At 38.0% G+C, this 19,268-nt stretch overlaps 1 protein-coding gene across 1 annotated transcript in view; it reads right to left on the minus strand.

Annotated features, from left to right (window-relative positions):
* Positions 1-19,268, minus strand: part of MYO3B (myosin IIIB) — a 213,236-nt gene that overhangs the window by 25,124 nt on the left and 168,844 nt on the right. The window contains exon 33 of the mRNA XM_075028469.1: positions 19,083-19,221. Within this exon, the coding sequence (XP_074884570.1) occupies positions 19,083-19,221 (139 nt within the window). The remainder of the gene's footprint in view (positions 1-19,082; positions 19,222-19,268) is intronic.

Here is a 19,268-nt window from a genome sequence, read left to right on the forward strand (position 1 = left end):
GAGTGATGCCTGCCACTCTCCTTCCACTGTAATGTTTACATTATTTTTTTGTTTTAAAAAAATATGTGAACTTGACACTAGCTGCATTAGACCATCACCAATACTTGGAAACGTCATCTCTCTTCTTGTTTAATATTTGGAAATACTTAAAGAGTTTGAGGAAAATATTATCATGGAATGTTTGATGTAAAAAATGCTCCAAGGCAGATAGAATTTTTCAGTTAACATTTCAAAATTGCTTCAAGACTGGATGAAGGATCTGATGAAATACTTCTATGTTTTAATTTTCCAGCTGCAAAATGAAACTCTATTTAATATTTAAAAGATCTTTTACAAAATACACAGAACTATTAAAAACACTACCTGGGCTATTCTGCAGGAAAGGGAACAGAAACAAACATGCCTGGAATACAAGGCCCTGCAGCCACTCAGCAGTTCACAAAACAACTTTGGTGAGCTTAACCACATCCTTCCTTCCCAGGGCGGCCGTTCCCCACAGAAAGCACAGAGCCAACACGCTCTTGCCAGATATTTGAAATAATGATTGGGGGGAAAAAAAGCATCCATTCACCCAGGAAAAAGCTCAGCTTCTTCTAGATGGACTGGGGCTGGTACTTATGTGAAATCATCCTTAGACCAACTGTAAAGAAGGGGCACAGTGTGCAATTACTGCATCTACCTAATACTTCCTGGAAGAGGACAAGGAGCAGATGGGTTTATATCCCCACTCATCATCTGGCTGATTGGCTAAATTGGCTTTACATACATGCAGCTGGGAATGTTTTATAGCACTCTCCTTCACATTCTTTCTCTAGTGACTGCATTTTTCCTCTTACATCAAATTTCCTCTTGCATTGAGAGGGCAGCTCCTGGATTACTTTGCTCCATGTATCTGTGGAACAACTGGTACCTGTTTGATGTGTTGCTGCACCATTTGCTCCAGAATGGAGTAGCACTTTAAAAGCGGATAGAAGGTTGCAGAAGAATTGTGATTTGTTGATCCACTGACACAACAACTTTGTCCTCACCACTCTGATCTGGCAGAAGGGAAGACAGCAGCAACAATGGAGGTTTATTCAATCCTCAGAGTGTTTTACTGCCTTCTACAGTAGAATCACTACCACTTTAAGCTGGAAGATGGTCCACTGATCAAAGCCTGTTTTCTCAACCTGTGGAGAGCAAGATTTGCTGTATAGTGATGGCTACCTGCTGTAGTTACTATAGAAACACATAGGAACCACAGACTTACAGGAAAGAGTAAGAGTTTGAGTAGTGCACAAGACTGAGCAAGATATAACATTTTAGATTTTCCTCTCCACTCTGGCAGGCTCAGCTGTGTTGCAGACAGACACAAATTAAGAAAAATCATTATTTCTGTTATTCTCAGGTCTTTTTCAGTCTGCTACAGCAAATAATGCAGTTCATTCTCACACTTGCAAGGCTCTGCAGTACTAGCAAAACTTGTTTTAAGCTCTCTCTGTTTATTTTTCTCATATTTCAAAGGTAACTCTTCACTGCAAGCTCGCTTCTCCTCTTCTAAAAGCATACCCCCTACCCTTTAATATTTATAACAAAGACTTAATGGAGAACCGAAGGTCTACAGTCTTGGAGACCATGATGCACTAAATGTATCTCATATGTCTTGCTAGGGCTAATTTGTCTGCATGGAGTGTAGGTTGACACTGCACTAAAGCTTCTAGCTCCTGTGCATCCAGACCCAGCTACCCTGCTGGGAGCACACATCCCAAGGTACTTTCACCTATAAATTCCATAACAGTGAAATACAGAAATCTAGTCTAGCCTGAAGACATGACAAACTTATGACTCATCTTGGCCACTCTTGCCTAAAGTTTTCTATGAAGCAGATGACAACATTTTCTTTACCCACTGTTGCAATATGTGTACAAGAGTTGACCAAAATCTAACAGGGTTCCCATGAATTGATCTATTTTAGGGCCTAGCACTTTTGCAGGCACGTATGCTTAAGCAACTTGGAAACCATCTGTATTTCAGCTTCTTGGCTAACGAAAGGGAATTTCCATCTTAAAAGCTGGTAGTAGAGCTGGTGGTAGTTTTCAGTTTCAGAGTCATCTGAGATACTTCGGCAGAAACGGATACTGCAAAGTACTATGGAACCAGAATTTGGCCTAGCATATGAACTCAGTCTCACTGTTAGAATCTGTGGTTGAAAACTGTTAATTCTTAATTTCTTTAAGAATCGGATCTTAACTTTGCAATGACTTCTTTTTCATCTGCATGCAAGATTTTAAAAATAGGACTGGTGTTTCCTTTAATTAGTATTTGATACAGTATTAATATTCCTATTTATCTTCTACATGCCATATGGATTAAATTCTCATTACTTTTGATCTTAATACTTTTAAAATATGTAAATCAGCAGACAGACACCCTCTTTAAAGCAGTGTTTGCACACCACATCTATTATTGCCTTGGGCAATAGGAAAATATCTGCATTGCTAAAATTCCAGAATTGTGAGGAAATCTTGAAAAATCAGATATTAAACTGATCAATCTAGATGAATTATATAATGACCAAGTAAACTGCAGTTCTTTAGATTCAGCTGTACCTAAAAGTGACATTAAAAGTGGCCAAAGACCATTACAGAACATGTACTTAAAAGGGATCAACTAAGTTAATTTCTGGAAGGAGACAAATGTTTTCACAGGTTGAGCTAATTCCAGATGCAATGCCTTAGAAGAACACTACAATTTTTTGAAAAATTTACCTTTAATCTCAGACATTAAAAATATAATTGTAGCATTCGCTACATATCAAGGTGCCACGCTTAGATCACTGGTCGGCCCGGACCAGGGAAAGAGACAGATAACACACACAGTGTGAGCTCCAACTTCCGCCTTTTATTGCGCAGTTAATTCCTTTTATACTAACAAGGGGAGGTGGGGTTACAGGTACATCACAAGGCTGCGACTAACCCTCTAACTTTCCGTGACAACGCGAGATCTTCCGAACGCCGACCCCTACATATAATGATTTGTTTTCAAGTTTATAGAAGATACTGTTATCTTAATTCATCTCTTATTTTTCCAACACTATAGCACGCTGCTCACTAATAGATTTGCATGGGCATGTATTTCAATTTATATGAATATTGCGCTTAAGGAGAGAGGAGAAACTTATGGGACTCATCAATACAAACAACAGGCAAAGAGGATACATGGGACTGACCTCTCTGTTCACACTGTAAGTAATCTCCAGTGACATGGGAAGCATTTGGATTTAGCGTTGAATGAACATGGTTCATGAATGTGTTAGTCTGAAAACAAAAGCTTATCCAATCATTTTACATTTGATCTTCCTACAACATATAATAACATATTTGTAGCTAGGCCTGTTAAATCTCTCTGCCTACATTATACTGCTGAAGTATATGCCTGAGAGTTTTCAGAAGAAATTAAGAAAATATGGCTGTGAAAAACAGGGCTGACTCCTGCCATGCTCCGACTGAGAGATGGAGGGAGGACACCGTGCAGCTGCAACCACATTGCATGCCCCAGAGCATGTGCGTGGCGCCTGCATGGGGTATCCATTCCCTACCTTTCAGCCCCAGAAAATCTTTACCTGTTGAGAAATACTACATGAAAACTAATGTTCTGGTAACAAAAAAACCCCAAGCAAACAAACAAAAAGAAAAAATTGCTTTTCAGTATAAGAAAAAGGCATTTTCAGGGAAGCTGGGCACTGCTGGGTGCATTTAGTCCCTCTTATTTTTTCCTTTTCTGATCTCATCTAAGATCAACTGATTTTGTGGGACCTTCTCCACCTTCTCGACTAAGCTCTGAGTACAGGCTAGCAGCCTGATAGCCTGATGTATTTCTAGCACTTTGCTTTTATTTTGGTTATCTTAGGAACCTACAGGACTAAATACTGGTGTTTATTCAAATATCACCTAAGAGAAAAGATTAATTTAATCACGTGAGGCCATGTCTGGCAGGGTTCATACCAAATGAAAACCTGAGCCTGAGCTCTTTAACTCTATGGTACAATGGTTGTGTATAGACCATGACTTCCCTGGGTGCACACCAAGCAGAAGGTCCAGAGCTTTCTTCCTGAGAAGGCAATGAAAGTTTCATAAGTAAAAGAAGCAGAAATTTGGCCCTTGCTCTGAACAAAGGTTTAGTTTAAGGCCTAGTCTACACCAGCAACAGCTATCAATGCATTTATTTCTTACCATCATCCAGGCTGATAAAAGTCCTCAGCTAGAAATACTGCTATTTTTTTTTGACCAGAACAATTCATTCCATCTGGCAAACTGCTTTAAGAACTGCTTTACTGTGATGAGATGCCTCTCCAGCAAGGAGGTTTGCTGGCATACATCTGCAGTACAGTTACATTTTCAAAGTCTTCTAACTGCAGATACAGCTAACCGGCCAGTTCTGTGCATGGTAGTTTCTCCAATGAGGAGACGGCTAACTCTGCTGATTTAAACCAGGCTTTTTTTCAGATGCCCTCCTGCATAAGACTACACTAAAAATACAACATTTGTTTCACAGAAATCTGCAGGCTGTAGTCATACACATACACCAAAAAGAAGACACATCAGTGTCCTTACACTTCCAGGAATCTGATAAGCACCACAAATACTATTCTGAAATTCCTATGCAACTAAATTAAAATGTTTTCTCATAGTTATTTGCAAAGGCATCATCAGTAGGGTATTACTTATCTAAACAGCAATTGAATATCCACAGTTGTGTTTAGAATAACTCAATGGCAGAATGTCTCAGAAGTAATTCAAATTTCCCCTTTAAGTGTCTTAATGACACTGTAGGGGACAATGCAGCACTTAGTTATTGCAGTTTAAATGCTTTATGTACTTACATCACAATTATTGCTCATTACTGTTTCACAACACAGGTATTATATATTATCTTTGTATTATGTGAAACATCAAACAGGAAAGTCTGCTCACGGCCATGCAGTTGCCTATACTGTTCAACCCAATTTACTTTTCGAGTTGTACTATAAAATTCTAATTCTAAGCAGTCACTTAGAATCCACATTTCTATCTTTTTTCACATTGAATGATCTTATTTAGGCAATGATTGTTATGGACTTTAAACAAGATCTGTGGATAACCACTGCTACACACTTAAGTATTGGGCCCTTCATCATCAACCTCTGTCTCTGCTGCATTTGTTATATGCAGAAGGAGATGTTGCATAGAAGCCTCTGAAATTCTGTTAATAAATCAAGGATCTCTTGGCTACTGAACTCATAGCTCTGTTCTCTAGTTAGTTCACAAGTATTTCATATCAAAGGGATGCAAATGTGAAGGTTTAGAAATAAAGGAGTAGCTTTCAAATTTGAGGCTAAATAAAAAGCCTGACAAGCAATACCATTAATAATCTGTATCATGTTTACCCAGTCTCTCTTCCTGAAACTTAAGCGCAACACTCCACAGTGGGACTCAACTTCACTTTCACCTCTGTTCCAGGTAGGAGACTTACTTTGTTAATGATATAGCACCTGCAGAAACTGCATCAGAGTATTCCTTGAAAGTGACCCCATTAAAATAAATTCAAGCAGCTATTACAAGCAAAACTTTGCCTCATCTTCCATTTTTTTCATCACTAGGATGTGGAAACCTCCTCCTTCCTTCCCTGCAATCCCATGACACATGGCACATTCACATGAAAATAATCTTGGACTACCCCACTGGAAACAGCTTCGTAAGCACCTTTGCAAGTGCCAGTTGAACTCTGTAGGCTTTGTGTGATGGTGGAGTCATGCTGAACAGCTGTGTGGGCTATAACTTATTCCAGACTCTTGTGGCTGGTCAGTTCTCCCAGTAGACAAGTGCTGAAGCCAACCACTTCCTCATCTCCTCCATGGCGTTAATATAGTGCACTGAAGAAGATAGAGGGTATAGTGATAGAATACAAGACTACTTTCATGGGCCATATAAGAGGAAGGACAGTTCTCAAAAGCTCTCACCCTCCTGACCCAGCAACACAGGCCGCACATTGACATGAGAATAAGGCACAATCAGGATATCATATTAACAAAGTCTATTGTTTTCAAACAGCTGAACTGTTTTAGATTAGTGATGACTTCTTCTCCTGTGTCCTAGTAAAAAGGGGGCCTTGTTTCAGTTCTAGATCACTTCTGGCAAGTCAGCTGGGAACATGCAGAACACAATGTACACCAGATTCCAGCACACTGCTGCCTTCCTGCTCTGAGCTTTGTCATCAGCTTACATGAAAATAGGCATAGGCCCATCCCACCAAAACTTGTTTTGCTCAGTTTGTTTTTGTTTCAAAAGGTCCTTCAGGGGAAAGAATCTGGTCAAAAATCCAGCCACAATTCAAATTGTTTATATAAAACACACTTGGGGCTCCAATCTGTGGGAGCAATATTTTTAAGTGTTTGTGTTTTTTTTGTTTCTGATTTGTTGTTCTTACTCAATGTTCTGATGTTGGTATGAATAAAGCCAGAGAAAAACCCAAGCATTAGTTTAACAAATGTAATCCAGATACAATGGGCTAGATTTACAGACCAGCCATGCTTATTTATGGTATAGCATGAGGATGCATGATGAAGTTGAGCATAACAGGCCCAACTTACAGTTGCCCTGAGGCCTCTTCAGAGAACACCCCTAGCACAGAAGGCCTGTTTGCTGCATGCAGAGCCAGCTCTGGGTCTTTGTTCCTACTTGTCCCAGGATAGGAATCATTTTAAGGCAGGGCAGCACAAACCTGAACAAAAGCCACTAGGATAAAAGGCTGCAGTCAGGGACATTTTCCCCTGCTACACCTTTTCAGAGGTTACAAGAAGCATTGGCCCTGCACCAACTCAGTGCCTGCAACCTTCCAGTTAGCTTGCAAAGGAAATGGTGGACACAAGCTCTTTTACAGTGAGACTCAGGTCTCCTACAGATCATATGTAGCAGTGATAATTTTCAAAACTCAGCTACCTCTGGAGCATCAAACTGAGTAGCCAGGTTTCCAAGGCAAAATTTGAAACACTTACCAGGAAATGATGGTCATTTAGGGAGTTACTGACTGCATTGGAAACTGTAGTTCTATTTTTCCACCCAAAAATGACTTTTGGAAACTCTTAATAAGCTGACCCAAAGTTCTACTGAAAACGCATCCTGTAATGTTTGCTTATCACTTTGCTGGTCGTAATGTTCCTCCAGTCAACCCAAATTTACGTGTCTTTACCTTTCAGTAAAAATTCAGTATTTCCATGCTAGAGAACTCCTCCAAGCTTTCTTTGGCTCAGTTTTATCCTTCTCATCACTCCTTTAAGCATGTTTGCTGTTCTGAGTTTGGCATTTTCTGACTACAGTAAATGGAACTGCGAATCCAAAGGCAGCCAATGATGTTTTTATTGCTGAGAATTCTTATTTGAAGAATTTGTTTGACAATATTGAGTGAATACGCATGTAATCTGCCACTTATTTTTTAACAGAGCATAAGCAAGAACAAAAAATATGGTTTCTTCCAATGTCTTCTTGTGTTATTTCTTCATTAGCTACAGGCTCTAACCAGACACCAATCCGGGACACACTTCCTCTTTCAGCAACAAGGGATAAAAAAACTTGATAACCTGCTGATAAAGGCTGACCTTAAACATTGATGTTAAATTGTCTGCCAACTCAAAGAATAAATCCCACCCTGGTTCTCAGAAGCAACTATCAATTCAGCTGAAAGCCGTTTGTTTTAAAGAATCACTTCCAGAAAGCAAGGCACATCTTGTTCTGCTTCAGATGACCCTGCATAGTCATAGGACTTCAAGAAGAGATAACTAGCCACCATGAGAAGCTCTAGAAGAGTGGGAACTTGACTTAGAACTCTTGCCAAAATTCCACTACATTTGGAAAGGTAGATAAGATGCAGAAAACCATAGGTTAATAAATTCAGGCCTGACCCTAAACACCCCTAAATTAAAAAATGTTAAGCTCTTGCTTAGATCCAACATTGAATAATGAGATAGAGGCAAACAGAGGAATAAAATTTAACATTAGGAAATAAAACTGAAAAATTCTTCAATCATTTTCTGCAAAGACAAAAACTGCCTGAAAGCTAAGCTTGACTCACTTAAAATCAAACTCTGCTCTCAATGACCCTCACATAATCCACAAAGAAAATCATGGTAGAATTTAACCCAGCATGCATTAGCAGTTAGAATGATTTACTTGGATCCTGTTGGGATTACCAACGTTTTTAGAAATGTAACTTCCAAAATGTACAGGGCATTATAGTTGTATGGCTGCTCTGGATGGGACAGTGAAATACAGAATGTAAGACTGTAAATGCCAGAAGTCCAGTGGGGGTAATCTCATTTCTCCTGTGTCAGCTAACTTCTGGAATGTTGTTCTAAAGCTGAGTGAATTGCTTTACTGACAGTGCTATTTGGAGTCTTGTGTTTTACCTTCTCTCTTCTCTTGATGTGACATTATGTATGGGCATACTTTGCTCTCTTTTTGTTTGTTTGTTTTGGATAGCCTCTAAAATTCATCAATAAGAAATAGAAAAGGGTCACTGAAGAAAAGGTTCTATTACACAAGGGAAAATTTCCCTTATTTTGTCTGGTCTGTTCTTTATCTTCAAAGATTTTGGACTAATTAATGCTCCACCCTTTCAGAGACACACACTTCCTAGGCATAATGAAAAACTATGTTGCAAATAATGACGTAAAATGTTGCAAACTAATGATGCATTGATATGGGCACTACTGCAAAGGAAATCATTCAGTATTACTTACCCTTCAAAAAGATTCTGCCTTTCAAAACAAAGCATGAAGCATACCTCTCCTACAGCAATAAAGTGTTGTACTCCTTTCAAGTGGTCTAAAGCTAGAATTAAACTTTTCCCTGAAAAACTTCAGCAACTAGACACAAGAAAAGCAATGCTACAGAAAGCAGTAGTACATTCCAATGCTAAGGCTACCAAGTGTTCTGTCATAATTGAAACTAAACTCTATTTTTTTTTCATCACTTTTTTTATCTCATCCTCTTCTTTCTCCTTTCTCTTTCCTGCTTCTCTGCATGGGTTTTTTTCTTTGATGGTATATTCCTTCTCCACTCCTCTTTTGGCTTGTTTTTTACTCAGTGTCACCTGTCCATGTCTTTCACCTTTTTTCCCTGTATATGAAGTTCTGCATAGTTTCATCTGTCATGGACAGTGTCTTCTGCCCTACTGATATACTCCCTCTCCAAGAAAAGGTTACGTTGGTTCTTCTTTTCCTTTCTTCCCACATGCCTCTTTTTTCTTTCTTTTGGAAACAAGCTGTTCAAAGTAAGCCGAAGAAGTCAATTGCCCATCCTTGCAAGTCACACCACAAACCACTACAATTCTACAAGCAAGTTACAGAATTCAAGCTGCAAAGTGACTGATACTTACTGCTTTTGTGACTGTGCATGTTTATTTTGTGTGTGGGAAGAGAAGAGGGAGTTTTGTGAATTAACAGTGATTTTCTTCAATGTGTGTCAATAATTAGTTTGTGCTGTGTGGTACTACCATGTAGGCAATCTTTGAATTAAAAAGTTTGAGGCTGCAAGTTGCTTATGATGATGAAATGGGATAATGAAAATCCTGCTTCATTTGCAATGCCCTGAGACATCTCTGCCTGTGGCTCTCTGTGATGACTATGTTCTTCCCAGGGAATGTTTTAAAATAAGACTACAGTTTGCAAATAAAAAAATCTAATCTACTCATGTAAAATTTCATTTTTCTAAAGCAGTTAAGTTCATTTGGATATGGAGCTGAGGAATTCACCCTTCTTGGGCCCTAAATCAATGATCAAAAGGCATGAGCCTTGATACAGCAGACAGAAAACTGATATATACTATAGACTCAACGTAACAGCTGTTCTGAATACCATTGCAAGCGGCAGACCCTTATGAGGAGATTAAGAGCAGTACTACTTCCAATTTATCAGTTTCTTATGAATGAAAAATTAATTGGAAGCACATGGACAACAACAGATGAAAGAAATTTATATCACTTAAGTCTGATGAGCAAAATATGAGGGGTGAGCCCAAACTGGAATCTTATACCTGTGCCCTTTTGGAACATTAGGGGAGAGAAGATGCAGATCTGAACTTCATATATATTCACCTGTCTCTTAAAATGAATCAACAGCTCAAAGATTTTTGTTACACAAATATCCCCTTTACCGATTTTTAACTATAGCAGCTGGTTGTTCTGAATTTTTAAGACTACACCCATATATGCTGCTACTCAAATCAGCTCACAGTTTTTTTGTAGAGCTGCAGCAAACTTTTCTTTTTTTTTTTGCAAATAAGCCTTTTAAAACCCACATGCTTACTGTTATTCATTTGATAGTCATGCTTTTTATCGTAACTAAGAATATGCAGTAAAGAACAGCATTAAAAGAATGTAGAAAAAACAATTGCAGCACTTTGCTGGAGGGCATTTTTGGTGTTTGCAAATCCCAGTACTACAAAAAGAGGCTGGAACAATGTAGTATTTTTTTCCTTACTCTGAATGTGACTTTTGTGCATGTGTGCATGAGGCAAACATAAGCACACTGGTGAGAGGGAGTCCCAAGAATAGCACTACACTCACAAAGCAACAGATAAAGAACCAAAGGTGTACTTCCTAGCCTACAGAGAAAACAACCTGCTGCAGCTGAAGGTAAAGAGCTGGTATAGCTCTCCAACCCAAATACCAGGCAATCACACATATTCACTATATTTGATTCCTAACAAAATGTAAGAGAGTCAGATGAGGAAGGACATGTTAAGGATGACTGAGTCTTCCATGGGTATTCTTGATGCTGTTCAGCTTATTAGCTATCTCTGCATTCACTTAGCCTAGCTGCTAGGGCAGACCAACAGGGCAAGCAAGAGGCGATACTTAGTAATTACATAGTTGTGTTTCCTGCCTTCTCAAGTTGTTCATTGCTTATGCTTCTACATAAAACACTGATTTGCACAAAGCAGTACAAACCTTAAAGGCAAAGAACGGGTACTAAGATATTTTTAGGAAAAGAAATATCAGAATTCATAAAACTGTTCTTTCATATACGTTGTGTTATGGCTCAAATACGGTTGTTACCTGCCTGAGCACACATAGGAAAGCAGCTTCTCTTCCTTCCATTGGCAGCACTAACAATACTTCCTGTGATTTTGGTATTCTTATCTTCCCTTGGGGGAAAGGTGTTATAAGCAGGGAAGGTGGTAGTGTGGCATTATTTTTCTGGTGGCGTTATTTTTCTGGTGTACTGCCAACGTCAGCCAACACATAAGCACAACCAGCTCCCATTAATTCTCTCCATATGCAAGGAAGATCCTCAAGAAAGATTATCCTTGCCTGGGGACAGAAATGAGCTCTGCAAGCTCGTAATTACTGCTACAAGCTAGTATTTGCTGTTGCTGTATTCAGCTTAACCATTATAATCAACTGAGGTTAACTGTGAGAGAACTGAAATATAAAATACTTCTAGTGAATAGAGAGAAGTAAGGATGGAGAGCCAAGGAATACAATCATTGTCACGAGCAGAGTGAATGAATAACTGATATAAGGTAATTTTTTTCCACCCAAATACTTCACAGCCAGTTCATGATTTACTGAATGGAATACCTATTTATCAAACTGTATCTATAAGTAACTTGTAGGAGTTAGATCTTCACATATGTGGTTGCAAATATTTTGTCCTGAGACACTGCTGGTTTTCATTTACATTGATCAACCATGCAAATTATATAGCATGGTTTGGGTTTCTATTAAACTGTATATGATTTTAGGCAGTTAATCACAACCCACTAGAATAATTACCCAAACCAGAATACAGAAAAAAATCCAAGCAAATGCAAAGTATATAAGATTTTGAAATCTAAATTTTTTTCAGAAATGAATTTGTTACGGTACTTTCTGAGCTATCCCACACCTCATGTACCATTCTGTCACCATCACATTAATTATGTTACTGCTTTTACCACCGTGTTTTCTCTTCATAGTCTCTATGAAGAACTGTAAAAACGTAAACAATCCAGAAAAACATACAGTGTCTTCTAGAAAGAAAGATCTGAATTCCAGCTATTACTGCTTAGCTGTGGGGAATTCAGCAGAGTGAATTCACATTTTTAAATATCAGCAAAGAACCAGAAATTATTTGGTAGCATACAGCTAGCAGATGAAATTATAGCTCTATGAAAGACAATTATTAACTGTCTTAGGCTTTTTCTTGCAAAATAACCTGAAATAAAGACACTATCTAAAGTTTTCTGATAGTGGGGAAAAGTTAAAAAGCCCTGAATTGTCTCTTCCTTTGCAAAACACAAAATACAATTTGTGAAAAATATTATTATAGTTATTCTCTTAGGACAGAACTTTGTGTGCACCCTCAAACCTCTGTACCTATTGTACTTATTCTAACGAAGTTTACTTAGATAAAATGGTGCAATTTTTTAGAAACAGAAGAGTAATAAATTAGGAACCACACTATTTGCCTGAGTAGATCAGTCATCTGAGATATGCTGCTAGTTCAGAGCACTAGTAACTGTGGCAAAATAATAAAAATAAGGCTTCTAGAGAATACTTAGAGAAATTTCAAGCAATAACAACAGAACGGTGAAGTACCACATGATTAAAAATTACAAAAAAAAAAATGGCAAAAGCAATGCTCAGACAAGCCTGTCTGGATAGAAAATGTCATGGATAGAAAACGAAGACAGAAAGAGCAGGTGAGCTGCAGCTTGGATCAGAAAGACAGTAGTAGACTTCATGTGTTAAGAGAAGAAACTGAACCCCTATTAAAATTTGGGGGTTTTGGCACAGTGTTATTGTGTATATATGATTCAACTTTATTAAATTCCTCATATTTCTTACTATTATTTTTCAATATTTCAAGGAGAGAGATCTGCAATCTCTTTTTATTGCAATGCAGCCATTATGAGCTGAATTTCAACTTGTTTTATATGGAACAAGTACTGAGAACAAGCGCTGTCTCTGGAGAACTTTACTGCAGTTTATCTGTGCAGTTTACTTGCATCTTATTTTATCTCTCACTTTTGATACTAATCAGTCATGGCTGCAGGTCAAATCTTTTTGCATTGGTAACAATCACAATAACCAATCCAGAAGTAAACCAGCCTATAATGAAATTCACTGCCTAGGGCTAAACATAGAGCTAACGTGTTTAACAAATCAAAGCTTGTATTTATCACTTGTCACTGTTTGTGTCTTTGTCTATTGGAGGGGAAAAAACAATTAAGAAGCTGAGCAGTAAAGAAAAACTTAAGAACAGCCCAATTTCTTTCCAGATTTGTTTGTCTGTTACTTTGGCAAATGCAGTCTGGAAATCATGCCATCACAGAGTAGTGAAAGGTTTAACAGAAAGCATCTATGGGTGAACCAGTTCAGAATACAAACGTCATCAGTACAAGCCTCAGGTGAAAACTTTACATAAGGCTGAGAGAAGTTCAACTGACTTCACTTACATTTGCAGTCAGATTTTCTGAATCCACACTGGAACTATATGGTGAAGAACTGAAATACTGAAACTGAGGTACTGTGTTTCTCATCCTAATGGCTAGTGAAGCTAACAGGCTCCTGCCCAGCACAAATCCACAAAGTGGAAACTCAGGCTTTCCATTGGATGGGAGGTGATGGTCCCTCCTGGGGCCTCCTGCAGGGTCCCACCACGTGCACTGCAATGCACAGTAATAGGCTTACTTGCACCAACAAAATCCATCTGCATAAATATGCCGCCTCTCAACCCTGGAAAGGTGATTATCCTTTCTTATAAAGATAGAAACAATAATGATTGCTTTGAGACGCAGCTTTATTTTCAGCTTATTTTCTCAAGAAACGTCCTAAAAAATATCTTCTCCTTCCTATGATTTCTACTTATACATTTGTAAGGTAAAATGAATGATTTGGAAACGCGATTTCTGTTTACTAAGCCCAAAGCCCAGCATTAATCCCAGGTGTGAAGAGGTCAGTTATCTGGTGATACACTTTCAAGGAAAAAAGAAAAAGAAGCTACTTTTTCTCCTGCTCATGCCCAGTCAGATTTTGGCTCAAGAGCCACACAACACTACTGTAGCAGGATCCTTTCAATGGAAATTCATTATACAACATACCACATCAGCAGCTCCTCTGCCCGAGGCTTCAACTGCAACACGGCTAATAGTAATTCCTCTGTTATAGCGTGATATGTAGTAGGAGAATACTGCAGAGATCTCATAGGCCTTGCACATAGCTACAGCATGCTCAGTACAATCAGGTCATACTATGTAACACTACCTTGGCCTTTTCAGTGTTTCCTGTGATATTCAGACTGTCCCATGATCATGCTATATTATTTGCATTTTATTTGCAAAAGAATGACCAACTCAAACCTGACCCACTCAACGCCCCCCCCCCCAACAACCCAAATCTTCTGCCCCCCAAAACCCTAAACCCCAGATATGTAGGGAATTTTTCATGTCAAATGTTTATAATCAAAGGACCCAATTCTGCTCACTGTTACGATTGTACTGACTACAGTCAAGTTTTTCATGATTTACGTTCCTTCAATGTAAAATTAGTGTAAGTGGGGGGCTTAAAACTGAAACAAAACTCCTGATTAAACAACCAAAAATAATTCTAAATAGATTACAAATTCTTTCACTTACAAGTTCTGAATGATAGGATTCTGAAATTAATGGCATCCATGTGTCAGTATCATCCCATCTGCCAATGACAACTTGTAGCATTTCACACTACATTATGTAGCAGTGGTTTTGTTTTTCATTTAGAAAGGAAGGTTTGCTATAAGGGAATCAAACACGAAGCTGAGTTACACGAGACAAACAGTTGAATGCCTTGGATTGATCTCTCTCTCTCACTTGCAGAAAGTGAAGCGACATCTTTGGTTACAAAGCATCCAGATCTTGTGTGAGATGCTGCCTGTTCTTTACCATAATACCTATTAGTCATGCTGAGATGTTGACTTTTTGGAACCAAAGGATAAAAAGTGCCCCCATTTCCAAATTACTAATGATTATCGCTTTGGCATAGCTGTTATCTATTTTAAAACAATGTACAAACAGGAGTTAAATGAGATCAGAGTTAAAATTATGCTACGATGTTAAACTACTGTGTAGAGTAAGATGGTTCCCTATATTTAAGCACCTTTCACTTGCAAGTGCAGGATATCAAATCAAGACTGTGATCTAGGGCTGAGACTGAGGTAGCTTAGGGTATTTTCAATAACAAAGTCTGACTTGAAGAAAACTCTACTCTGAAGTAAAGACCAACCACCTAAGTATATTCTCTGTGGCTTGGGTGTTTTAACACAATTATGCTCCTGATAGAATTAAAATTGGATCACTTCTTTAAAACTGAAGTTAAGCCCTAACAATTAAAGAAGTCTTCATTATTTAAAATTTCCTGTTTAGGGTGATGAACCTGTAAGTATCATCTGTATGATGACAACCACAAAGGAACTTTTTGGGAATAATGTCTCCCATGCCCACCATGCCCCTTACTAAAACTTGTCCACAGTACTGTCTGAGGTGAGCAGCAGCCTTCCTCCCCATCAAATAATAACTTAACACATTTCACTATCTACTTGCCCTCCATCAGTGCAAAAAACAGTGATTACCTTCACATGTTTCTCCAAATACAACACAGCTACATTCACCAAATTACATTTTTATGATTGGTTTACCAGAAAGGAGAGAAAAATGAGCAACATAAAAATAAAAATACATATTGCAAGGAGAACATTCAAAATGGGTCACTGGCTAGTGGGAGACCAGCTTGAAATGTGTTAGGCCCTAATTTCCACTAGTTTTGAGAATATAAAAGATTAAGGAATCTAAAATCAAAGGCTATATTGGAAATGGTCTATTGACTATTACAACTATAGTGCAAGTTTCACTACCTCAGCCTCAGATTGTGGCTACAGATACTGCAGATTGCACAGTTCCAGATGTCTCAGAACCCCGGCAAATTTCTCTACCTCTCACAAAGTTTCAGCATTGCAGACAATAGTGTGAGGTGCAAGGCATAAATCGAACATCATCAGAAGACACATACTGTTCTCCCACAAGAAAATGTCCATGGCCAGAGACTCTTCACATACTTTCTCACTTGTTCAAAATGCCTGTGTTAGCATTAAGAATTATGTCATTTTCTGGTCAATGCAGAGATACTACTAGCTTTTCTTCTACAAACATATTTCCTTGCATCTCAAAAAATCTGTCATATTTACTTTTGAGGCAAAGTTACATTGGTCAATTCCCTATGAAGCACTCACTTCTCATTAATAATTTCAAACATTCTCACTATCTATCTTGTCTAAGGGAATAATACTACTGCTTGGCCTCTGGAGATTATATTATTTCGATTCTTTCAGTACTACTTTATTGTGACTAGAATAATTAACTTCTGGCTTAATTGTTACTATTGACTGGACTGTCCTCTCCACCTAGGCAGTGTGTCACAGTGAGACCCTGGAGGGAATCTTTGGCTTTGCTAATCGTCTTGCCCCACCACTATGGCAGAGCCCAGGGGAACACCTGGGCAGTGTAAAGCCAGCCCTTGCAACTCTATGCAACCATAGTGCATGCACACGCTTAACTTGCGCTGCATGCAGTTTGGCCATACTACTCAGTCTTCCCATGACCCAGTGTAAAGGCTTTTGAAGTGAAAAAGAGGCTTTTATTTCTGCATTAATTACAGAGTACAGTCTTCGCAGGATCTTTGTGGAAATTTCCTGGTCTATTTTTCCTTTGCCAATCTACTACTGAGAATGGGCAGCCTGTGCTATTAGACAGCTGGATAACAAGATGCGAGTGATTAGTCTGCTTGATTAATACAAAAAGATGTAAACTTGTATCAACCATTTTTTCCCTTTTGTGTTCTGTCCCCCCTTGACTACACTACAGCCTCATCTACCAAGGCCTCAAGACAAATAAGCAGCCTGTTCTTCCCTTTGTGCTTAAGCCTGGATACAGGCTCCCTCCTTCAGCAAACATCAACACTACTTCATAACTGGGTCATAGACCAGTGCAGAAACCTGTCACATTCCCTTCCCTGTTGGCCTCTGTGTTCCAGGTCCACAGCACTACCATCAGGCTGACAGACTAGTTCTGCCTGTAATGTAACTTAAAGAGAATTCAAAATCAATCTATAACATTGCAGAGTAATATTTCACTATGAAAAATAACAGTCTTCACACTCTGGACCACCTAGTGGACAGCTTTTTTTCTGTGAATAACAGCTTATGTAGTATAGCCCTACATTATAAAACAAATGTATTTTATACATGTGTTCTTATTCCAAAAAGATATTTGCTATTTCACTTGGTTTTCACAATAGGACTAACAATATTCTCTCCTTAAAAAGTATACTTCACACAATAAGACTGAATACAGATTCAGCAGTGTGTGAAAGCATCGGAATTTCTGAATGCAAGCCTTGCTTTTAAAAGTACCCAAGGAAGTTATTATTCTTCAGCAGGTTTACTTCCTTAATAGTTACTCATTGAAGTGTGATTTATATGATCATCTATCTGAATATCTTCATGCTTAACTAGGAGATTCCTTACTTCTCTGTATTTGCATGCTTATGCATTTACACATACATGTTTCTGAAATAGTTGAAATTAATGTTGCATTTATCTCTTCTCCAAATTCTATTCTTGTATCACTTCACATTTTTGAAGTCTCTCTAAATTACTGGGTAATGACTCTGAATCACATGCTTGCTAAGGGTGTAATTCTGCCAGTTTTACTCTCTCTAATTGTTTTACCTCAGACACAATGTCTTTGATTTCAAGGAGACTAGTTGCAGGGTAACATACAATATCCAGTGAGAGTAAGGATGACAGGTTCGGGCCCTGACTGCTTTGCTCACGAGGATTTGCTGCAATGAAGATATTTCTGTTTGACAGGTTTATTGTTTAACATGTAATAATTTAAGATAGAAATGCACACATCCCCTGCAGTCCCACACTATGGATTCAAAACCCATATGGACAGAAATGCATGAAGAGAGAATAATGGATTTCTCAACCTGCTGTGTTTACATACTATTCTGTTTTTTAGCATGGAAAGCACATTATGCCTTTATAGAAGACTAAAACCACGGAATTTGCATTATTTCCTGTAACAGAAGGATCTCCATATAAATACCTATCTTCTTACCTTTTCACTGTAAATTATTTAACTGACCTCTGTAAAGTTTAAACACATAATTTGCAGTATTAGGGCTCAAGTATTCAGATAAATATTTGTAGACTTACAAGATCAAAGGTGTCCCATTAAATATATAAACAGAAATGTTAATGTATGGCACTAAATTACAAACAACAAATTTTCAGTAATAACCTGGAAATTAATGTATTATCATTTATATTTCGGCACTAGTTACAGATACCGCATTATCAACCTACTAATCTTAAACTGTGGAAGGTATTCTATGAACCGGTATTAAAGTTTGTATTCACGGATTTGCAAGGACACAATGACTACAATAAAAAAGTATCCTGATAGGTAATGATTTCCTGGAATATTCAAAGATAAACCAGTTAAAACTCAACAAACGTCATAAAGTTTTACCTCAAGATTTTAAACTCTTACTGACCACGGCAAAAATAATGTATCAGCAAATAAAATACAAAAACACATTGCATAGATTGTAGAATTATTGCAGACTTTCCTGTGTTGCTGACAATCTTTGTGTGTGTGAACAAACAAGTTGTCTTTCATTCTGCCAAACATGAGAGATTTCATTACTGTCTTCTACTTTTGAGGCTGGAAGGCAAAGGAAAGCTGAAACTCTTGAAAGTCAATTTGATTTCATTAAAAGGATATTTCAAGATTATTAACCACATTATTAGTAGAAACTCTATTTTAAAAATCTTTATACTTCTGCCTCTGTAATTCAGGTATTTAAAGGCTGTTCTTATATTTCCAGGTTGAAAATGTGTAGAAGAAAGTTAGTTCCTTTGTGTTTCTTGCTTTCCAAGGGATTGTTAAAAGACCTCATCAATATATAAAGCAAGTTACACGCTGACAACATGTAGCTTATAAATAGTAAACAAAAGATCTCTGTTACTTTACTATATTTCTTACCTCCTTTTTTATGGGATCTCAAGGAACTTGACAACTGATGGTCTGTAAATGACTGGGATTGGCTAATCGATTGTGAATCATACATTTCGAACGACTGTTTTCGAATAAATGGAGAAGCAGAAATCTCATCCAAATCCTTCTGGAATAAAGAATGCTGGTTTTGGCAAATAAGAAATTGTATTGATT

The sequence above is a fragment of the Buteo buteo genome, chromosome 5, assembly GCF_964188355.1.
Source record: "Buteo buteo chromosome 5, bButBut1.hap1.1, whole genome shotgun sequence".
NCBI classification, from domain to species: Eukaryota; Metazoa; Chordata; class Aves; order Accipitriformes; family Accipitridae; genus Buteo; species Buteo buteo.